Below are 24,154 nucleotides of genomic sequence, written 5' to 3' on the forward strand. Positions count from 1 at the left end.
CTTTTTCATGGAGGATGGGTGACCCAGGCAGGCAGACTGGTAAGGAACCCTACGGGGAGGGTGGCTTCTGGTGTGGAAGTGTCATGGTTTAGATGTAGAGCTTAGGGATATGGTTTAGTGGGGACTGTTAGTGTTAGGTCAGAGGTTGGACTCGATGATCTTGAGGTCTCTTCCAACCTAGAAGTTCTGTGATTCTGTGGTGAAGCTTTGAAATTACAAGCTGTTATTTAAAGCAGGGGATTTAAGGGCAAACTTTCTATGCAGCCTTGAGTTGACGGTAAGCTATCCCACTCCATATTCCCTGCCTGAACTCTTTAACACACAAAAACACTTCACTGGCTTCTGTATCGCCTGCCAGATCTGAAGAGCCACAGTCTGCTTTAAAACTTACCACTTCTGGCCCCATCCAGGTTAACACGCATGCAAAACTGTTTGTACACAACTGACAATGATTCTGTAACTTGAAATTCAATCCTGTTAAATACAGTACGGGGATTAATACTTAGATACTAAAAAAAGCAACGCACCTAGAAGCCCTAAAATGCATCCGTACTCATCAGTTAGGGATGTAATCAAATTTCTTTTCATCTGGTAGATGGACAAGATAAAAGTAAATGGTATGCTTTCATCAAGGCTAAGACAATTATCTGGGCAGTTGCCTTCTGCTTATTGTCTCAGAAGTGCTCTTGAGGTGGTTTCTTTTTGGTGTGTGTGCAAATGAAAGGCGAAATAGCTTTACATTTTCACTTCTTGAATCGGAAAAGTACCGGGAAAAAATATATATTTATTTTCCCCTTAAGTGATTATAAAGTATGCTGCTTACTAACGAGTGTTCCTGTCTTGTGTCCAGGAGAACGCGCACTTCTTCGTTGCAGATATGATTATAGCATCCCTGGAGAAGATGAAATGCAATATCCTAAGCCAACAAGCAGAGTCCTGGGGTGTGGATGAAACGAGCGGTTCGGACGGCAGCTATCACACTGATTCGGAGTTATCCTCTTACCCCGGAGGGAAGAAGTCTGATTCTTCTGTTGCCTCTTCAGACAGCGGTTATGAAGGCAAGTTACTTAGTGTATAATGCAGCCTTTTCTGACAGCCGTTGCTGTAAATTGTTGTGCAAAAAAATAACAAAGTAATTTGGACATTGCTTAGAACCAAATGAGCTATCGCCTGGTTTGAGTCTCTCTACACTTGGAGTTGTGTTCCCTGAGGATCTGTATTCCACCAGTGTTTTCCCCATGGGTCAAATTCTTCCTTTTGAATATTCACAATTGTGTTAATTATTATAATTTATTTTTTTCCCATTCTCATAAAAACAAGAATATTAAAATCGAGGTGGCCCATAGCAAGCACCACTCTTGATAACATGTGCCTGCCTTCTCTCTGCTTAAATCCGCTTGCAGGATTTGAAGCATGGCTCTTTTCTTCTGTGCTTACTTCTGCAGTTTGCAGATCCGATCACCCAGTGGATTTGAGTGAAATTGCCCAGAGTATTCATGCACGTGTAGTTTGAGGCAAGATAATAAGTGCTCCTGGCATTATAAAGCTTGTGTCATCACTTGGGCTTTTAAGTAGATTTAAGTCTTGAGTGATGCAAATCTCCCACATGAGAACAGAAGAGACTCATATTAATACAAAACCTTTTATTTCAGTTTCTAGAAACTTCTCCCTAAGAAACCAAGAGGCTTGCTATATGACAGGCTCTCAAGAATTTGCTCTGTGTGCGTGTGTAAAAATTGCTCTATAAATACAGGCTGCATGCTAAAGTTTTGGGAAGTGGAGAAAAGCGATGAACATAATAATCTCAGCTACTCTGTAGACGCTGGATAGTTTTATTGGTGCCTTCTCTGTTCTGGACAGGCTGTGCTCTGCTGACTGTCAGCTCCTCAGCACATCTACCGTCACATCACGAGGCTGCCAGGTTCCCCTGCCACAGCGACTCAGAGGATGAATATGTGGTTATAGGTAAGACTTTAACATTTTATTTGCTGAAACAGCTTTGTTGTTCAGCTGAATCTGTTGTGTCGTTTGGAAAACTTACTGATTTAGTAGGTGGAGAAATGACATGACAAAATGGAAAGAGCTGTGTACATGTATTACTCCGTATTAGGACGCGTGCAGAAACCCCAGAGTGGTGCAGGATTTCCTTTCTGCAAAAGAATATCTTTGCTGGCTTCAATGACTACAACCCTTTTAAGGATTAAACCTGTGAATGTGGGTGAGCAAAGTGTGAAAGTTGCAGTTAATCTACAGCCTCAGACAATTGTAGCAGCATTGTTTTGGGAGAATTTAGGACAGTACGTTATCAACTTAACTAGAGAGTGATGAGTTTTTAGGCAGCTCTACCTTTGCTCCAGAGCAGACTGTCTTTGTCCTATTAGTCACCAGTGTTCTGCTCTTCTTCAAAGGATCCTAAAGTTTCTTTGCTTTCTTTTTGTTTGTTTGTTTATTTATTTATTTATTTATTTATTTTACATATAGAGAAATACAAACACTTAAAAATGGCCTAGGCAATGTTTAACCTCCATCTTATTTTCTCTTGCTAACAGAGTATTTTCTTATTAATGCTTCCTTCTAGTGTTACAGAGATCCACTTATTTTTCACCTCCTCTTTCCCCATCTAAGAATGGGGAGCTATCTCACAAAAAAAAAACATTATTTCTGTTACCAAGAGTTATTTTGATGTGGATGAGTTGGGAAGCATTTGTCTTCAGAACAATATGCGTGGCCAAAGCTGGTGCTACCAGTGTGAACACCTTGTCTGCGTATTTTGTCCATATTAACATAATAAAGAAGTGTGCTTTGATTCCCTTCATCTTACCTGTTAGCTAACTCATTTTTGGCATTATTTGGCATGTTTATGATTGGTGTCTCCAAATATTTTTCAGTGTCCAAAAAAGTGATGTAAGCACTGTCATTATGCCTGTTAACGTTCATGCCCAGTTCCTTCTGGCTGGGGCTGGATTCAAGCACTCAATCTCTCTGTATTGATGTCCCTGCTCTTGAAGGGAGGCTGATGGAGATATGTGATGCCTTGCTGTTAGGGAATACTTTTCATCACCAGATATCACAGCTCTGCAGAGGGCATCAGGCTTCTTGTGTCCGTTTTACAACTAGGGCTGAGGTTATTTCCCACATCCAGCGAGGGTATTGCAAAGACGAGTATATTTGAGGCTGACAGCCACAGTAATACAGAAGGTGGACATAAAACTGTGCTGAGTAACAGAAGCTTTGTTTCTCAAATGATACGATAAAGCTTTCTCCTTTACTGCAGAACTTGAAGACCTTGAAAATCTGTCTGTCACCCCAGATGAAAGGTAATGCTTTGTATTTTAATGTAATAGCCCTTGCCATGTAAACCCAGTACAGCGGTGCAAGGTTTTTTGCTGGGCCAGCTTTCTGGTGACTCTTGGATGGGGCGGGGAAAGGTGTGGGAGTGCTAAATTTGGTACTCACCAAGGAAGGGGAAGGAATGCTGCTCGACAGCAAATGTCTTTGTGGTAGTTGGCTTCACAGAGCATTCCCTTGGTCCTGGAGTCTTGCTGGAGGGTGGTGGCTGTGGCTCTGCTAGGGCCTGGGTGTATCAAAGCAAGGGAATGGGAATGAAGGGATGGGAGAAAGCTTTTCAGGGATGCAGAAGAGGCAGTGGATCTGCTGATGACACGCTGCTATTTTTCACTGTCTTTCTTGCTTAACTTCCAGATCATCTTTTGAACCGGGCAGCAATTCTGCTGAAGCAACAGCTCAGGAGTTGTGCAGAGCTTTCAGAAAACACTGGTTGCAGACAGAATCTGCAGTGCAACTGTCTGGTTGCCTGAGCTCATCTAAGCAGAGAGTGAGTCTGAGCCGAAAACAGCAGGCTCTTTATCCTGTTCCCCAGATAATCATTGTCTCGCTGCAGCTGCCTCACTGTTAGGGGAAGGGGGAAGCTGCAATTAAAAAATAAAATGCAGGCAAATACTCACAGATTATTAGTTAATTTTAGAGAAATTTTTGGAAAATACCCTCTCTTACTAGTAATTTTCAGCACAATTGAGATGTTGTGCAGATATGAACAGTGTACATCTCCTAGGACTGATACAGAGGAATTTAACAGAGTGGGGATTATGTGCTGGTGAAAACCAAACTGTAAAATCCTGGTGTATAAAGGGAACAAATTTCTAGCATTTATTCTTTGTCCTGCTGACTGGCTGTTCATGAGTTTGTCTTTTCCCAACAGTCTGTGCTGAAAGAAGAGATTCCGAGAGAGCTTGAGTCCAGTGTGAGTCTGGCTGAAGAAATAAAGATGATATCCAAATTAAGAGGATCTTCAGGCTGGACCCCACCAAGATCTCAGATTATATTTAACATTCACCCTTCAGTCAAGTAAGTCTGGTGGAAGTCAGCACTGTCAGTAAAGCATGGGGAGCTGTGTAACACCTGCTGAAGCTGATGGAAGGAGCCTGGGTGATTTAATAAAAGCTAGGATTAGGCCTGTTATTGCATGGCACAGCCTTCTGCTGTGTCTGTCATCAGCTTTGCTAGAAAGCAGATGGCATCTTTTTCCCCTCTGCTGGCACGTCCTGATTAACATGGTGCACGCACTTTTACATGTGATAATACACATATTGTTTGGTGCTGCAGTGGCAGTGCTTAATGGAATCTGAAGAATTCCGTTTTGTGAGATTAACTGGAGTATATTTTTAAGGCTTTCCCTGCTTCTTCCATGCTCACATTTCAAGGGTGGTTTTCAGAAAGGAGGAAGAAAGGTAGTATTTGGGGAAACTGCTAGTCTCACTCTGCATTAAACCATGTTAAATGCACAAAGTAGGCAGGACTTTGGGGAAAACTGCAATAAAACTGCATTTTGTTAAGTGAAATGTAACGATTTGTCTCTGTCTGCAGGAGAGATGCAGTGATAGCTGCCCAAAACTTTACGTGTGTTGGTTGTGGAACCCCAGTAGAAAGCAGTAAGTATTATCAAAAGAAAAAAGAAAAAAAAAACAAACTATCCATAACTGGTAATCAGCTGTGATTTTCATCAATGTAGACGTTCCACAATTGCGAAATCTGTCTGAGCTGGTAGGAAAATCTTACTGTTGGATGTGCCTGCAATAAAATGGGCAGTGTAGCCAATTACCACTGCCTGAAATTTCTCACTGTAGATAGAATACAGCAGTTGATAGACGTCCTTCTTACAGTTAAAATTAGTAACAGTCAACAACAAAACAGGAAAAGCTTATAAAAATTAAGCCTCCGGGCTGGAAAATGCTATTTTTTTTACATTTTCCAACAGTTTCTTTCAGTAATTCTATCTCTCTGCCAACTTACTCATTTCCAAAAGTCTCTAAAAGCAAGCTGATGGAATGTGTGGTTTTGTTCTTTTGGGTTTGTTTTAACAATTATTTTCTCTCAAATCTTGATCACAAAATCCTGCTTGTCTGAAGAGTATTTGTGATACTCTGCAAGAACTGCTTGAAAGCATGGTGATTTTCATGTCTGGTAACCAGACCTTACCTAAGAAATCTTTGAAATGGCTTTCGAGACCACTTGAAAGGGCCTGCTGACAAAGAACAGCATCTGTAATGGCCTGTAAAGCATCAACAGTGATGGCACATGGGCTTGAGCAAGCCTGAGATGCTGAGATAGGTGAAAAAAACATCAAAAATGTCTTTATATGGAAAAAAATAGCATAGAAATGTAACACCGAGATCAGCTTGTCTTTCCTTCGACAGCAGTATTTTGCTGCTGGTTTGTGTGTTTGGGTAAAGTAACGATGGTTTCTCTAAGACCTCGTGGTGATGGATATCATAAGCTCAGTCTGATAGATACAGAAATGAGGAAAAGTTTCTCTTCTAACGGAAAATACAAACCTTAGGGATGTGTTTACCACAATAACAACCCCACTCTTCAAATAAAAAATAATAAAAAATAGAAAAATCTTGCCACTCGCTCCAGTAGATACAGGTTATTTAGACAGGAGGTGTATCCCACAAACATTCACAGTGTCACTGCCATCTGTGTACCTGCAGAATATATCAGGAGACTCCGCTACTGTGACTACCTGGGGAAATACTTCTGTGACTGTTGCCACAGCTACGCTCAGTCTTCAATTCCTGCCCGAATACTGATGAAGTGGGACTTCAAAAAATACTACGTGTGCAACTTCTCCAAACACCTCCTGGACAGCATATGGCAGCAACCAATTTTCAACGTGTTGACTATCAACAAAGCCCTCTATACCAAAACGAAGGAAATGGACAGGGTGAGGGTAAGTGTGGCTGTCATTTTTTGTTTGTTTTTATATTTGTGGCTCTGTGGCTTTTGGAGAAGAGCTCTTTGGGACAGGTTGTCCTTTGCTGTGTAAGGGGGGAAGGAGACAGAGTTGTCTTCTCTGCAGTTAGATTTGTCTCATCAACACTTCTGGGACTTCCTCTCTCCTCACAGATGAAGCAGGGAGAAGTCTCCAACCTATGCCAGAGGTTTCATTTCCTCCCACGCCTGGGAGGTGTTTCCAGTTTCAGTTCAATGTGAAGCTGGGCTCCTACAGTAAATATTTACTTCTGCTTGGCAGTTGGCTGTTGGAAAGCTCCAGAAGTTTTGAATGACTCCTTAGTGTTGTGGGCCATTAGGAATAACACCCTTGACTCATCTGAGGATTGAGGAAGGGTGCTGCGCAGACAATTACAAGCTGCCTGCTTGTCTGAGGAGACTGTTACTTGTTTTTACACGTGTTTGGATCTGGCACCTTGGTGTGACAACATGAAGCACTTTGTACCATTGGAATTGCTTCCCTTGTCAGCAAATAAAGGTAGCATTTGCACTCCTTGACCTGTCACGCATTAGAAAATCCATTTGCTTAATTCGGTGTGAAGTTCTTACTTTTAGATTGTGACTGATAGACTGACAAGGGTTGCTGACTCAAGTAGTGGTTTTGTGTTTTTATTTTCTCACAAATATATAAGTAAGACTTACTGTTTTGTTTCTCCTTCATCTTTTAGGAGGCACAGGAACAGCTTTTTCATTTAAAAAAGCTTGTGAAAACCTGCAGGTTTGGTGAAAGGTATGGGCCATGATCATGCATAAAAAATAGCTTATTAAAACGTACATAAGGTACTTACAGAGCCTTCTCTAGAAACATCTGAGTGCAATTTTCAGTGAGCTTTTTTGATCGTCAGAGAAAATTCTGGTAACAGAACTTCCTTCTGTTGCACTGCGAATGTTGAGTAAAGATCAGCTTTTATGTGGTAGCCTTTTGTTTCTCTTAACATCATTAGAGACGTGTTTGTTTAAGTTTGAATGATTCTTGCTAGGTGTATATTTCCTTTCTTTGTCCCTCTCAGGTTGTCACCTGCTCTTGAAAGGCCAGAGATATTTATTTATATTAAGGTATTTATCTACATCTCTGGGACAATTTGTCTTAGTAAAAAAACAAACACACATAAAAAGGAGATCCTTGGAGTTTAAAGATTTCTTCCAGAAATCTGTCATATGCTCAATTCAGTTTCTTGTATACACGTACTAAAATGAAAGTAGTAACCTAACATGAGAAATACCAGAACATGAGAAGGTAAAAAGCTGACCTTCTTTTTACTGGAAGTTAAAGGTTTTTGGCATACACGTCCCCAGACTATGGGCATAAACAGCGGTTAGACATGTGAGTGATGAAACCTTCACCACAGAATTGCTGACACTTTTTTAAAACGCTCATGAGCAAAGTAAGCCTTTAAAGTAGGTTCTCTTATCTCTTCAACAGAATGTCTTCAAGAAAAGCTTCATGTAAATGTTGTCCAACAAATTTAAAAATATATTTTGATGTTTCTCTTCGGCACAACCCCCTGTGATTCTATCATAGAAATAAGCATTTGGATCCTTTGTACCTTCTAAATTGGGCATATGTGAGAAGTTTTAAAAGCAATAGCCATCTTTTCAGTGTTCACATGCTTAGCAGAAGTATAGTTTCACTTCATAGTGATCTGTGCACTACAAAAACAAAGATCTCCTGGCAAAAAAGTAAATAATAATTTATTATGATATGGTATGGGATAGATACCATATGGTATGGGTTAGATATGGTATGGGATTTTACATGCTGAGGTAGAACAGAGCCTTTTACCCATTATTTGAGAATTGCTGGGATATCTTCACATGGCAACTTCAGTGCCTAAGGAATGCACGTTTGGAGTAGACATTTTATTCTAAATCCCAAACCCTGCATTTTTTTGTTAACGTGAACTAAGATTGGGAGGGGAGGTAGTATTTAGTATGAATCTGCTTTGTGTGATCCTGGGGTGACTGGAGAAGTGAAAGAGGCTTATTTTTAAATAAGCTTGAAAGACATCTTTTGTAACTTGATTTGGATTTTCCTTTTTTTTTTTTTTTTTCTTTGCAGTGTACTGAAAGAATTTGAACAGGTCCCCAGCCATCTGACAGAGGAGCTGCATCTCTTCTCATTGGATGACCTGGTGAAGATCAAACGAGGGCAGCTACTGCCCCTTCTTAAAGATATTCTGAAGACCTCCATCTCTCACGTGGATGGTTGTGAGGTAAGGACGAGTGAGGGCTCTTAGTGTCCTCAGTGTGAGCAGCATCCCTGCTGACATTTGCAAATACTATTTTCTTAGATTCAACCTAAAAAGTAAACAACTTTCTTTTCGTTCTCATAGCTCTGTCAAGCCAAGGGGTTTATCTGTGAATTCTGTCAGAGTGCAGATCTGCTCTTTGCATTTCAGATTGCCAAATGCAAAAGGTGCACAGGTATGTTCCAGACCAGATCTTTTTCCTCCTTCCCTGAGGGGTGTTGGTGTGTAAAACAGTTCCTACTTCTATTTTAGGAAAACACTGAGAGCTTGCTTTGCTGAAAGCATGTTTATTTGAAAACAATGGATAGCATGTGTGTTTGACAGCCAGCCTGCGGTGCCTGTGTTACACCAGCCCATTTAGAGGTCAAAAATACGAACTTGTTCGATCCATAGTTATGTTTGCAGGGGGAGGCTGATTTTTTGGGGTCTGTGCATGAAAGAGAGCCTGGGACAGTGCTATAATACTGTTGCTATACCAGAAGAATTATTACATTCACTGTAAATCCTGGGAATCTTACCAAAATGGTTAGTCATAGTTGTTACAGTGGTTATTGTCGTCCTGGTCTTATACTTGTTCTGTTTACTTTTATACTTGGGTGAACGAGGTAGGAAATTCTTAAAGGAACACAGCTATTGATTTTTTTTTTCCCTAATGTTAAACTGCTTGTATTTATAAACAGAGTGCAAAGCATGCTTTCACAAAGCATGTTTCAAGTCTGGAGGATGCCCCAAGTGCCTGCGGATCGCAGCTCGGAGGACGCTTTCAGAAACTCCATCAGTGGTGCCTCTGTGAAACTGGATTCCTCTGATGATGATTGCCCGTGTCAGACAATGCTCGAAGACAAATCTTCAGGTGCTTGACTAAGGATTAAATAATGTTGTTTTAGACATTACTATTCTTAATGCACGTCTCCTTTAGGGGAAGAATAAAAAAAAAAGGGGGGAGGAGGGAAGAAAAGGCCTTTAATATCATCCTTGAAAACTCTCCCTAAAGGAGTTTCATCTTAACTGGTGACCGAAAGACGGGGTGTTAATTCAGTGAGCAGCATTTTTGTTGCTATGTTTCGTCTTCGTATGTAAGATTTTTAATATTATATTTTTCCATATAACAGTGATTCTTCTCTGTAATTATGCAAATAATGTAAAGATAGTAAACAAGTGATGGAAATCTTTACCTGTGTCAGATTTTGGAAACAGAAAAAGTGGTAAAATATGAAGTCATTTTCTCATACGGTTCTACAATATAAAAACCTTTGTCTGTTTCACCCAGGACAGCAGTTTTTAAGTGATCTGCCTGTCTTTATCTTGATCCACGACCTTTCACATCTTATTTTCTCCCCTTGACCTGTTGAGGAGAGGGAGTGAGAGAGCAGCTGGATGGGTGTTTGGCAGCCAGTGGCGGTAATTCCACCACTAGGTGCTGTATGTGTCTGCTTTGCAGATAACTAACAATCTCTGTCATGGGCAAAACAGACTCAGCTGGAGGAAAAATTATTTATTCTCAACTAAAAATGGAGTAGGAGGGTGAGCAACAAAGACAAGAATTACAATACCAACATCCTCCCTTTTTTCCAAGGCTTAGCCTTGCTCCTTCGTTTCCAGCTCCTCTCCCTTCTACCCCAGGCAGCGCAGGAGAAATGGGATTTGTGGTCAGTCCATAAAAGTTCCTCTCTGCCACTCCTTCCTCCTCACACTTTCCCCTTCTTCACTGTTGGGTCCCTCCCATGGGATACAGTCCTTCATGAAGTGCTCTAAGAGCAGGGCTTTCCTACAGGCTGCAGTCTTTCAGGATAAACCAGATCCTGGGCGGGCTCTCCATAGTTCCTTCAGGAAGTATCCACTGGCTCCTGTTCGTGGGCTGCGGGAAAATATCTGCTCCAGTGGCTGGAGCACCTTCTGCCCCTCCTTCTTCTCTGACCTTGCATGTACCGTGGCTGTGCTCTCTCCAACAGGCTGCTCTTGGTATTTTGCATTTGTCATTCTCATTTTGCATTTTGTTCTTCCTCTCCCCACCTGCTAGCTCCAGGTTTGTAAGGAAAAGGACAGCTGTCTGTAAGCAGGGTCTGTTTAAGTTCACCTCCACGATAATGCTCACACCATGCAGAAGTAGTGAGCTTGCTAATTGTTCCACTTAGCTACTTTTTCTGTGGCCAAAACCAGATTAACTACTTACTGCTCAAGCAAGATTATCATCTCTTACTCAAGAACACCAAACGGATACTGAGGTAGGGTAAGACGGAGTGAGAAGGAGCCTGCTTGTGTAGCCGACTGCATTTAATGTTATGCAAGAGTAAATTCTCATTTACGTTGCATGCACAACTAACTGAATCACATGAAAGGCCTTGCTGTAGGGATTTTCTTCTTACAAAAGGAGCTCTCTTGAATAATCCTTCCGTGGGATAACCTGCGGGGCAATTTAATACATCTTTTTCATTATTCACATATTCAGAAGAGCTAATCTGGTTTCTGGCTGTGCTTTTCACAAATGTTGGAGTGACTCAGATGTATGGAGGAGGGGCAGAGTCAAGGAGGGAGTTTTATGTACGAAGTGCTGGAACTCTGCATGTCCTCATCAGCCGAGTGCAATGAAATACAAGAGAAGATCCCTGATGAATATGAGGAGCTGGAGGAAAGCAGAAGACCCAAGAGGATCTGTGCTGCTGTAAATCAAAAAAAAAATCATGAAAATGTTCAACTGCTGGTGCTAAAGCAAGGTTGGAAGGAATAATGGGGACTGTTATTTGCTCTTTTTGAGAGGTTGATGTTAGGCTCTGAGGAGGATCATACCAACACCACGTTCTTGTCTGCTGCTGTCAGCACAAGATACTACAAGAGCGTGCTGAGACCATGGTCTTGCTTCTCTGGTGAGAAGCAAGGTTTGGGTGACTAGACCTGTAGCCACAGTGCGGGAAGGAGGGGATGACTTCCATGCTATGCCCCCAGTAGGTGTCTTTAGGGTATAACTGAATTCTTGGAATCAAGCTGTGTGCTTTAGTACTGACCTAAGAAGCTTAATTTGCTGTTGCTGAGCATATCTCTGTAAGTAAGTATGGAGTTTGAACATTTCTGAGGATAAACTACACCATAATGCAGATCTAAGATAAGAACTTTCTAAGACACAAAAGCCATATGGCTACAGTGGGGGTAGCTGGAAGTAAAGTCCTGCACGTGGAAATTTCTCTAAATTATTTGAGAGAAGAAAACAAGGGTTAGATTGCCTTACCGAAGAATCAGGCAAATTCAAGTTAAGCTGCCTGCTAACTGGAAAGCTGAATGTATTTCACAAAGAACAGTGATGTAAGAGACACAACTCTTCAGCTAGGGAAAGAAGGGAAATTGTCTCACCTTTCCTTGGTCAAGTAATGAGGACTAATGCCCAGCTTTAATAGTGGTCATACAACACAAGCACCACTGAGATCCTACTGGATCTATATTCTTGGGGACGCAGGAGAAGGATAAACCTATACCTAAAAGCTGCCTGCCCCACTCTGCAGGTAGAATTCAAGTTAAGACAATCTAATTACTAACTGCTATAGGAGCAGGATTTCAAAGGAACATGATAACAAATACCTCACTCTCATTGCTAACAGTTTTACCTGCTTTCCCTGCAATTTTGTTTGCACTGATTTGTTGTATTTTTCTTGTAGTTTCAGCTGTAAGTTGTCCAGAGATGCAAGTGCTTTGCTAAGACTTTGTACAGTGCTTTGCAGCTAGGATCTTTCATGATTCGTCACACAGTTGTTACTGTAAATAATAGAATAATATTAATTGCTAGGTGTAGTATGGACTCACAAATACAGGTCTTCGACTGTAAGCAAATATGTCAAGCAATTAAGTAGCTTTACGGGGCTGTCTAATTCTAGGGACGTCTGTCACACCCATCCTCTTTAGGAGAAGAAAATATTTCCGTGGCTTATTAGAAATATTTTGTCAGGTTTTGCACACAGCAAGCAAACTCCTTCAGCAGACCTCTTTCACCTCTTGATGTGCCTGTTTTTATGTTTTAATTAATATTTTTTAAAATTTACCATTATTTCCTCACTTTTGCTCTGTGACTGCTGCTTGAGGAGCGCTTGTTGCCACTTAATAGAGTGCCTGGCCTAAAGACCAGCAATCTGCATACTCTTAAAAACACCTCAGGTCTTCTCTCTAAGACACAAGCTGTGCTTTTTTAGTTTAGTATTGATGTAATCATTGGTGTCCTTTGGTCTGGAGCATCTACACCCCCCAGGGAATTCTGAGCAAAGCTGAGACACCTTCACTTTATACATGTAAGAGCCATATTTGACTGATCACATGTTGCATATCTGCCTGACTGCAGCCTAAGTCTTCCACATTGCAAAACCAGGAGGTCATTAAAGAAAATCTAATTGTTACAGGAGATAAAGGGAGAGGTGAGGAAAAGATTTAGAAGAAAGACTGAGGTCTGGCTATAGCATTCACTTCAGTGGAGCATGGAAACAGCCGAGCAAAACCTGAAGCAGTAAAAAAGGGATCTTCACAGAAGATTTGCATTTCAGTGTGATAAAAATAAAAATGCAGGTTAAATTTGTATCAGTAAATTGAACTTGCCCAGGACTGTTTCTCTGGTACTGAAGGCAGTGCAAATTCACATACCCCATGGTTTTGTTCACCATGGGGTTGCTAACACCAGCATGCTGGTCGTGAGTGGCTTCTGGTTCCATGCTAACTCATCTGCATTTGGCAGCATGGGCCAGGATTGTGCCACATTTATTCTAACAATTTGCTGGTGCAGACATCAGTGTTCCAGTACCCAGAACCAGTGCTTAATTTATGTGTTACGGAAGTCCACCAAGCACAGGTCTTGGGCTCTTCCCTTCCACGTGGGTGCTTAGACTGCAGGCCAAGAGACATCCTCCCCTCACCAGCTCCTCTGGCTCCATGACAGTGAGCAGGTTCCTTTGGTGGTCTGTGATGTCCTGATGTCTTGTGAAACAACCCCTGGTGCCATGAGGGGCCTTGGTCACAAATTCCTCAGCATCTATTCTGAGCAGTGAGTTGTTATGTGGAGGATGAGAGCTGCTGGGGGTTTGGAGTGATCACAGATCACAGCTGGAAAGGAGAAAGTCAAGGGCCTAGACTTTAAGGTTGTGATCAATACTGGTGTTTCACATCAGCAAATGGGGACTGGGCTGAAATAGTTCATTTTTGGTGTGTTTCCTATTTAGAAATTAATGATTTAATTTAGAAGGAAATACCTGTGGCTGTCACTGGTTGGTGTAACTGCTCATCAGGAAAGCTTACAGCTTGGGAGCTGCTGATTTCTCACTTTTCACAAAATGATGGTGTCCCCCTAAATGTGTTTTTCCCCCACAAAATTCCTGAAGGTTTGTTTATTTTGACTTTTTGAGTATGTCTCAAGGGAAAAAAAAAAAAATCTCTTCCACCATGCGGCTTTCCTCTCAGTGCATAACTGCTCCAACTGGCAGGGCTGAATTTGAGGCTAAATAAATTCCCTAAACATGCTGGATATACCAGGGAAGAAGTAACAAAGCACTGTCTGCCTGAAAAAAAAAACAGCTGAGTTATGCAGAAGAATCAGCAAGTAGCCAAGGAAAGTGCCCAACTCTTTTTGGTGAGCAAGAACCCAACTTTGTACAAGGTTTGTGGACTAAAGGGTGAGTATGTATGAAAATACCTTGGGGTACCGTTGTAGGTGAGATGTAGAGGGATGTCTCAGGGTATGAGTAGAACATCACACGGGAAAGTCTGACACAGGGAAGCAGCAGCAGTCAGACACTGAACTGTCCAGCTACAGGAGCTACATCTATGGCAGAGATCTGTGGTGACAACGCTCGTTCCTTGGGCCTAGGGCAGGCGCCCACCTCCCCGTGCATTGCACAGGGACAGACACCAACAGCCTGGATCCAATAAAAGGTTTTGAAATCGTAATTAAGGAGAAACTGAGTCAAAAATGGCAGTCTTACAGAGATGTAAATTCCCAAGGCCCTTCACAGTAAAAATTTCCCATTGCCTAGGGGTCACCTCCTCTTCCTCAGGCCCAAACTGTCCTAGGATGGGCAGCTCCGTACCAGTTTCCTACTGGAATAGGATTTGGAAAAGGGGAATTCAGCTTGAGTGATGGACTCATCCTTGCTGTAGCAGAACACAGGGAATGTTTGTGGGGGCAACTTTCAGCTAATAGCTAAAACGTGATCTTATTGAAGTGCCCAGCACTGCGCTGCTGATGTTGTGAACAGGGAAGCACCCAGAACTGTTTGGACAATGGACATTTGTAGGACCTGAGCTGGACTGACAGCTTGTTTTTGACAGCTTGTTCTGTGCCATTTAGCCAAAATAATCTGAGTTGCCTCACTTCTCCAAAGGGCAGAAGCAGTTCTTGGGTTTCCTTTCTCTATTTTTCAGTCAAGGCCTTTCCAGTCACCCACAGAGGCAAACTTAAACCAAGAGGCAAACATCTAAGGTAACCAGCCTCTCTTCTCCTAGGCCTGTTTTCTTCACTAGCAGGCCTTAAATTAAGCCCAGCTGAATTTCTTTGTCAGATGTGCTTCTCGTAATACAATATTTTGTGGAATGACTGGTTTCTGTATGTGAAAATGCTATTCCATAACGTAAGAGTGATACTGAGGATGATGTTAGCAAAGAAAAAGGAAGCAAATTCATCGTGGTGGTGTCAGCCAGAAGAAAAGAAAAGGCGCTGTAGAGTTAGTTGGACAGATGGGTCCTTGGCAAGGCCTGGAAGGGCCTGCTGCCCGATGAGACAGCACGAAGAAGCGTTCCCAGGAAGACATCAACATCAGGGAGCCTCCCAGGAGGAGGTGTTGTGGTCAGTTCAAAGCAAGCCAGCACCTCTGAAGCAGCTGACAAACGCCGCTGTTGCACATCAAGGAGCACGGTGTGGGGAAGGAGAATTTATTTGCCTCACCTGCAACCGGGAGCTGTTTTACTGTGCTCTCATCTGAGTCCAACAGTTACTGTAAATCGAGTTCCCTCTTCCCAGTTTCTCAGAAAGTGAAAATAAATCAAGCCAGGAATAGTTTTACTGGCACAGGACGTGTTTTCAGGCCTCTGACACGTTTCATGGATGAGTCAAAAGAATGTGAGCAGTATTTTTGTGCTCAGACAGCACAGAGGATATATTCACTCTTCTCGTGTAAGGGAGGATTTCCTAATCTAACGGAGCCCCTAGTAACATCTGGTTTTAATAGCAGTGGTCCCCTTGTAGAAAAGCCCCTTGGCAGGATAAGCTACCTAGCACAGTGCTGGCAGTTCATTCCCATTTCAGCTGGGAATGAAATCCACGTGGTTCTACCTCATCCTACAAAAAGTGTGGGGGTCTGTGGCTGAAGCAGAGCCCCGTGGCTGCTTGGAAGCGTAACAAAAGATGGAGAAGTCACCGAAATGGGAAAACCTGAAGAGATGAGCACTTTGAGAAATGTGTTAGCATCGTTTTGCAGAGAGCAAAGGGAAGCAGAGTGGGGTTGCAGCAGCCTGGAGGAAGCTGCTGGTACAGCTGGAAGCGTACTGTGGGTCTGGCCAGCATCCTGAGCACAGGTGCATCTGTCTTCCTTAACTTCTGGAGACACAACAGTGATAGAGGGAAATGTTCTCAGGAAGGATGAAATGAACAGGGAAGGGTGAAGAAGCCCTCTCTGTTCCTTATAGTGAAGAGAATTTTGTTTCTTTCACGTTTCATCAGTTTTAGTCAAAATGTTAACAGCTCCACTCGTCAGCCACCTCTCACAGAAAATGCTCAACGTGGGGGATCCGAGTGCCCCAGACTCCCCTCTAAATGCCTTTAAAGTCACCTAGCTCTCTCCATGTTTCCTAGCACTGCGTTTGGGCTCCTTCAGTCAGCCCCAGTGGCCAGGCACAACTTCTGTACCAGCGTTAGGGAGGCCAGGCCAGACCCCCTGACCCCATTCCCCAGGATCTTGGTATTTGGCAGGCTGATGGGAAAGCAGAAATAACTACCAGCACATCCTACTTCAAAAGTTCCTATTTCAAAACTGTTTTCTGGCTGGTTAATGCGTGCACTTCCCATTTCACAAAGCAAATGTGCACAACTGCTGCTCCAGCAGGTGCCGTATGGAGATGGCTGTGCCCCCTCCCAGTGGCTCCTGCAGCCCCAGTCACCTCCCAGTTGCTCCTTCCAAGAGATGGGGAGATCCACGACCAGCCCATCTGCTGGCTCTGGCCTCAGAGCCCCTGGTGCTGGGTCCAGGGCACATCTCCATAAAGGCTGCATCACAGCACTGTGCTCAGTGCTCACCAGAGGAGAGCGATGAGTTTCCCCTCATGTTTTCCCAGCGATATTCACTGTTTGCCACTTAACTTCTGACTGACCATGGATATTGTACAAAACCCTCCAATAAACACCAAACTTGTGTCGATTCGGGACTTCACTCGTGAGTTCTGCTTGGGTCTGGGGAAGGAGGAACAAGAGAAAAGTTGCTGACGCCAAATCAGTCTATGTGAAGTAAGAAAGGATCCAGGGATTTCCTGCTTTTTGCAAAAGGTTGGGTGCTTTGTTCCCTCCCTGTTAAGGAGGGAATGAGGGGTTAATGCCTGCATTTGCATGGAGTGAGAGGAGTGAGAATGGAGACCCAGGGCCCTGCTGGGAATGGGCAGTGATGGTGCCAGGGTGCTCCTCAAGCGACAGCCTCACGTGGCAGATGTCCCACCATGTGGCGGTTTGTACACCAGGGCTGCAGGAAATTGTGAAATCTGTGCATAAGCTTCAGCTTCTAGCTGTGTGCTGTTTGTCAACCGCTCATGCAAACCCCAGGAGGCCAGTCTGGTGTTCAGGGCCTGTACAAGATGGTATGCTGCCATGCCCAGCCCTGGGTTTCTCCGCCACAGGCAACCAGACGCTGAAAAATAACACATCACTTACATTTTGCACTCTGCATCACCCAAAGACTTCACCCTGAGCCAAGATGAGGGGCAATAAAGGAATGAAGAGGGGTGTTTTTTACACATTGATCAGAAAAAGGGTCAGGGGCCAGAAGCTGGGCAGCAGGACAGACCGAGGACAGCAGGGATCTGTACCTGTGCGATCAGTCAGAGGAGAAAATGAGCAGAAAGGAATGGAAAGCAACAGCAGGAGCACGTCTGTTGAGAATTTTGTAAATGTGATGGGGCAACAGGACGGAGCAGTTAAGCACAGATCGTTGCAGATTTTCCTGTTGTGAACTCCACTCCCTGGCACATGCACTTCTTTGCTGTGCTTGCCTAACACACAGCTGTGGTGCTGTGGTGGCTTCCTGGGAGGAGGACATGTTCCAGAAGGGACCAGATGATCACAGTGCCTGCTCCTGATGGGCAACACTCAGCCCTGAGTCTTGGCCCGCAAACCTCGCTGTATTTCACAGGTACAAAACGTAGCCACACGTTTTATCAAAAGATAAATAAGGCTTGAAGGCTTTCACATAGGGGATAAGAGTTTGAGTTGAATTGAAAGCTGTGTATTCTTCTGCCAAGCAGCAGCTTTGCTTGGTTTGATCACAATTTTCATTTCACACTTGGATGGAAACTTCAGGAGGTAGCTGGCTCCCTGAGCCTTGTTCTGCTGGGCAAGCCAGCCTGCAGGTGAGTCAGGCAGTTTAACTCACAGTCGTGTCACAAACCCTTCACACTATGCCTGATGTGTAAAAAGCAAAGCAAGTTTCCCAAAACATTAAAACTTCACAGAAAACACCACTAGAGGGGGCTGGTTCTACATAAGCCAGCTCAGGTTTGTGCAGCCCTAATGGACACCAGCCTGTGCAAACACACCTGTGTGGCTATAGCTACAAAAATTGCCAGACCTGCCCAAATCAGGGGAAAACCCAGAGTGCTAACCTCAGCATGTGGCATTGCTCCTTACTCCCACACCCCCAGCCTTGCCTACCTCTATTCCCACATTCCCTTAAGTCTTAGGCAAGAGAAAGCAAAAAGCTGCTGGAAAGTTTACCGGGGATCTTCCTAAATCCTGGATCTGTGATGCTTTGAAATTGTTTTGAATAATCCGCTCTTCAGCATGCACAAATCCTCTGGACTACATCGGTCCCAGACAAGTTTAAAGAAAGATAAAAATCTTCCTTGTTCCTCTACCATGGGGTTTTCTTCCCGTTCCTCTCAAAATCAGGGGGTGGTTGCTCAGGTCACCTGCTCTGTGGTAGGCACTGCAGCTGCTGGGGGGCCTAAATCTATTTCCTACTTTGCATGCAAAGACCTACAATTTAGCAAATGGCAGTCTTCATGCAAGTGGCATTTTGCTGTTTTTCGTGTTTGAATAATCTTTATTATCATTTGCATAAAGTCCTTCAGATCTCTCTTCACCGTAATGCCCATGGGTTCTCTTAAAAACCTCTGAATTCCCTCTTTCGGTTCTCTTTCTCTTTCTGGAACATCCATTTCTGCTTTTGCATTTACATTTCTCTAACTTCTTTCCCAGAGCAGGCTGCTGCCTGACCCCATTCCTGGCAGCCCACGGCTGGGCACTGAAAGGATATTCAACCAAATGAACTGCCTCCAGCGACAATCCTAGCGCAGACAACGCGCTTTGGGGTTTTCAGCGCAATTAGTAGAGCAAGTGGAGAAGGAGTCACAAAGGTGCTTTCATTCATCAGCTCCAAAAAAGCGGATTCCAGGTGCTTTGACCTGATGGAGTGAAGCCTACCTCCATCGTTGGTTTGCCCTTTGTCCACAGGTGCCTAAATTCTCCTTGCAGTTGCCAAGGCACCCAACTGCACCTACCTACTCATACGGATCATCATGCTGTGGGAGCCACACAAAGACAACACCGAGTCCACCCAATGCTGAAGACAGAGCAGCAGGAGGTCCATGCATTGGACCCTTGACCTTAGAGATACCTTTTATCTGACCATTATTTTGGGACAAATTCTGTAATCTAACCACGGGAGCAGAGGTAATGGCCTGTCCATGGGAGTACTTGTGCACAAACAAGGCCTGTGTCATCAGTTTTCCATTCTCCCCTATCTTTTCCTTCTCCTTCCCCTTGGGCTGCCTCTGGGTCCTAGTGGCCTTCATAAGGGATTTTTGTCATTTAACTAAAACTATTTTGTAGTTCAGGAACAAAATTATTCATTTTCAAAGCAATGACAAGTACAGTGATGTAAAATGGCTTACTGGTAGCAGCAGGGAAGAATCTGCTACCTTGTTAGGTATCACTGGAGGAACATAAGGTCAGCATAAACTTTCATTGATTTTGCATAGGGCCGAGTCTTCCTTTCATTTCATATCAATGAGTATGGAGATGAATTGAAACAGACCACTCAGAGCTGAAAGCACTTTAAGAAAGACATCGTGATGGTACACAGCAAGTGATCCAGCACTCCAGCAGAGTGCCAGGCTGTCCAGCGGAATAACACAACATGAGATCAGACATTTCTGAACTATTTTGTCCCATTTATAGTTTCTCTGCTGTAATCCAGATCGCTTTCCACAAAGTACCATTGTCAAGCCCCAGTCTGAGACACAAAGTTTCTCAGGCACGATGATGAGCAAGCATAAAAGTAAAAGGGAAGCCTTCCGAATTTAAATACATTTCTGTAAATTTGGATGAGCCGAAGCCCTTCACCATAGCGAGGTCCGCTGCAGCAGTCACAGACAGTAAAACTGCAATGGGAAGAAACTGGGTCAAAAACTTTGCATCACCCTTCTAAGACCATATCCACACAGACAGCAGTTCATCTTCCTCACTCACAAGCACAAATGAAAAATTATCTGGCCTCAGAACATCTGTGGCTCATCGCTGGATTCAAGGGAAGGGAAGGGAAGGGAAGGGAAGGGAAGGGAAGGGAAGGGAAGGGAAGGGAAGGGAAGGGAAGGGAAGGGAAGGGAAGGGAAGGGAAGGGAAGGGAAGGGAAGGGAAGGGAAGGGAAGGGAAGGGAAGGGAAGGGAAGGGAAGGGAAGGGAAGGGAAGGGAAGGGAAGGGAAGGGAAGGGAAGGGAAGGGGCCCCCATGTGCAGCCCCCATGTGCAGCCAGAACATGAAGCTGCAACACACATTTTGTCTGGAGAATGGGTGGCCATGTAAAAAAACAGGAATATTAAATAGAAGAATTTGCATGCAGTGTCCAATAAATTTTAACTGTAATTTCATTTTCATACAGATATACACAAAATCTGAACTCAGCATACATACATGGGCACTACTGTATACACCACAGTATGTAAGAGCATACCACTGACCAGCACCAATTTCATGTGAAACAGTGGACAAATTAGGCACTTCCACACTCCTAATGCTTGTAGAATTACTCATCAGGGGCCAACTATGCATATTTCTTGCACACAATACTCCTATGGGGGGATCAAGTGAGCAGAACATATTTCTGTTACTTACTCATCCAATATTTTTTCAATATCTTCTGTGATGTCTGTGTATCTTTCCTTTAGGTTATTTCTGGAGAAGCAAAGGGCAGCCAGATGAGTGAGCTTCTGAGGTTGGTTCTGCATCTTTTCATTCCATAACAAGGGGTGTATGAAGTTATTTTCTATTCTGAGGAATTTTAGTGGAAGATTCAAAACCCCACATGGCAAAGCAGAGAGCTGGTTCCCTTCAGTGTTCAAACACTCGAGCTTCCTGCAATTTTAAGGACCACCAGGCATTTACTGATGGGCTGTCCTACCTTGACCATGCTTACATAATTTCCTAATCCCCATTAGATGAACTACTGCACTGAGATGTGCATAAAATGCTCTGTGTTTCTCACAGTGCACTTCGTGTACTGGACACAACTGTAGATACAATATTTTTCTAATTATAGTTTAAATAACTGGGTTATCTTGTAAGGGTTCCATAGAGCTGGGTTTTAATTCTCGTCTAACCAACACTTCACATTGCTTGAAAGCCACCACACATGGTTTAGAAATGCATTTTCTTTTTCTTCATCATGCAAATCAAGTTTATTTAAACACATACGGTCCAAATGAAAGAATGATCATATTTTGCATGGGAAAGGTTGACTTACAGCTGTCTTCAAGTGGCACAATTATACAACTGCCATCTACTGCTTCAGCTGAAATGAGCCTTTCCCATAGGACAGAAGAAAGCGAAGAGAGGGTGCAGCGAATATTCCCCATGTATTCACTGATACAATCAATATCCAAATATGATTTATGGTATTATGCTGTAGAGAGCTAGTTTCATTTTATCTTGCTTACATACCTTAAGTTCTTGATGTCATTAGGAATAACTCTAATACCATTATAGGCAATGTCCAGATACTGGAGATTTTCTAATAGAAACAAACTATAATAAAAGAAAAGACAATGATGAATTAGAAACCTAGAGGAGAAAAAAAAATAATATCACAGAATCATAATAATTTAGGCTGAATGGGACCTTTGAAGCTCATCTAGTTCAACCTTGGAGCTCAAATCATTCTTAACTGTTGCACAGTGTGCAGGTCTCTATTTTATTACCTGCTATGAACGTGTATGGTGACTTAGCCTCTTTTCCGCATCCAAAAATAGGGTTCAGCTCTTCTGTGAGCTGAAATGGTCTCTAGAAGTATTCTCTCCACTCAGTGTGGATGCTGAGATGGGTGCCTTAATTAAATATCTAAAGCCGGGGGGATAAAGCTGGGTCTTAGCAATATAAGATACTCTAGAAATGGAATTTTGCTTCTGTATTTCAGCATCTCAACAAGACAGTTATATTTTAATTTATTGACTAAATTTTAAAATGCTATCTATTTTTATTGCTACACAAAGGCAGGCAGTAGAGCCAAGGATGGAAGCCACAAGGCCATTCTTCTTTAAAATATTTTTAGCTAAAATATCTATTTACTGAAAATGAGCGACATCAGTCTAACATATATATATATGTAGTGAAGATTCAATAAGGCAAGGTATTTTAGCTGCTTCATTACATCCATCTCCTAGTACCATGAAAAAGTCTTTTTGTTTGGGTTAAAGGAATGGCGAGAATCAAAATTAGTGAATGATTATGATGTATAAAAATGCCAAGACAGAAATCCTTGTTTGTGCTTGTAAATGTGGCAAACCTTTCGATTAATAAAAAATACCTTACCCAGAAGGAAGATCTGATAGTAAATTGAAGGAAATTGTAAATTTCTTGAGTGACTTCAGTCTTTGAATGTCATTTGGGATTTTTCTGATGGGGTTGTTGCGGAGCACAAGCACTTGTAAGGATTTAATATTAAACACCTGAGAAGGGAAGGGGACAGGGACTGATAAAACCAACAGCTGTTTATTGTAAAGCATGGCACAGTTCTGTTATAAGTATTCTGCATTTCTAGTATCAGCAAACTATGCTGGAAGAACTACGAAATAAGTATTATAAGATTAGCTAATACAAGTACTGCATATGTAGATATACCTAACTACTGCAAGTATTACAGCAGATACAATATGAGACACAACTGTCAATCACTTTCCATATCACTTAAAGCATTGTGATTGAGAATTGCAGTCAGAGCTGTTAGTGCTGCTGGCTAAGACTGTCCAGCATTTCTCTTTATAAGCCTTATTTTTGCTCCTGACATTGCATTTTACCTGTTTGAGATTAAATTCTCCATTTCTATAATGTATGATTCAAAAATGTTTTTGCTAATAAAGATATGAATGGAAATCAGGGGAAAAATATTTTGTTTGGTCTGCATTTGAGAAGACCCTAAAAAACAACCTGGTTTTGAAAGGGCTACTGCAGTGTTTTTCAAATCATGGGTAAGAATGACAGAAAGGATAGTGAAGGTTTTCAAAAGAGATTGTTAACTACTATAAGCACCATTATTTAAGTTACTCATCTCATTTCTTAAGGTCTTGTATGCTTGGCTGCATGGAGATGGTGAGTCAGAAAGGCAGGGAGTAGGGAGGAACATATTTTGGAAAAAGTTTGAAAAATAACGTTTTAGCTCCACAGCTAAAATGTTACCTCTGCTGTTGAGGAAGACATCTGAAGGTCTAAACTGGTGCTGCTTTGAGTGGGGGTTTGGACTAGAGGACCTCCAGAGCCCTTCCAGCCTGCATCTACAACTTCAAACTGGTCAAGGACAGACTGCCACAGCAGGCACAGCCCTGGGCTTGGGCTGGAAAGACCTTATAACCATGTAGCTACACTTGCATCAGGTAGCATGGCAGTGTGTGTGTTATCCTGGACAATTCTTGTTTAAAACAAGAAGTAAGGAAATGTCCACAGTCCCCTAACATGGACACATCTGTCTGCATTGTCAGGAATTTGCTCAAACTACAAGTGTCTGAAAAAAATATATAGTCTGTATATGTCCACTAAATCTTTTCTAAATTTTAATAGCTCCTTATTCCTAGTGATTCTGCCCATGCTAAGACTGCTCGAATTTAGGTTTTCCCAGTAACTGCAGGTTTTTAGCTGCTGCAGATCATGTCTGGATACCTTAAGTGAGTTGGGCAGACTGAAACTATTGGGAGTTGTAGCTACAGATTGCTGGGGGGAGAAGATGGATGAAGGACAGCAAGACCTGTGAGAGCAGACAGAGGCTTGGGAGGACAGCCATGAAGACTGCTGTGATTCTTCCCATGATTCTTACTGACCCCAAATAACCAGAACGGTAAAGAATTTGAGTATTGGAAGTTATTACTTTTAATATGCATTTACTTTAC

General features: G+C 42.7%; 1 protein-coding gene across 4 annotated transcripts in view; it reads left to right on the forward strand.

Annotated features, from left to right (window-relative positions):
- The window catches only part of RUBCNL (rubicon like autophagy enhancer), a 29,975-nt gene extending 10,911 nt beyond the window's left edge, over positions 1-19,064 (forward strand). For 2 of the 4 annotated variants that reach the window (XM_082751550.1, XM_082751551.1), the window contains exons 6-16: positions 851-1,058; positions 1,861-1,965; positions 3,275-3,317; positions 3,703-3,835; positions 4,220-4,365; positions 4,885-4,949; positions 6,012-6,250; positions 6,981-7,042; positions 8,372-8,525; positions 8,646-8,736; positions 9,242-9,832. In XM_082751550.1, the coding sequence (XP_082607676.1) occupies positions 851-1,058; positions 1,861-1,965; positions 3,275-3,317; positions 3,703-3,835; positions 4,220-4,365; positions 4,885-4,949; positions 6,012-6,250; positions 6,981-7,042; positions 8,372-8,525; positions 8,646-8,736; positions 9,242-9,354 (1,359 nt within the window). In that variant the 3' untranslated portion in view covers positions 9,355-9,832. Of the gene's footprint in view, positions 1-850; positions 1,059-1,860; positions 1,966-3,274; positions 3,318-3,702; positions 3,836-4,219; positions 4,366-4,884; positions 4,950-6,011; positions 6,251-6,980; positions 7,043-8,371; positions 8,526-8,645; positions 8,737-9,241; positions 9,833-18,981 lie in introns of those variants that run through there. The other 2 variants (XR_014316733.1, XR_014316734.1) reach the window with 2 other exon arrangements.
- The last annotated feature ends 5,090 nt before the right edge of the window (positions 19,065-24,154 follow it).

The sequence above is a fragment of the Aythya marila genome (assembly GCF_965140915.1).
Source record: "Aythya marila genome assembly, chromosome: 1".
Classification (NCBI taxonomy): Eukaryota; Metazoa; Chordata; class Aves; order Anseriformes; family Anatidae; genus Aythya; species Aythya marila.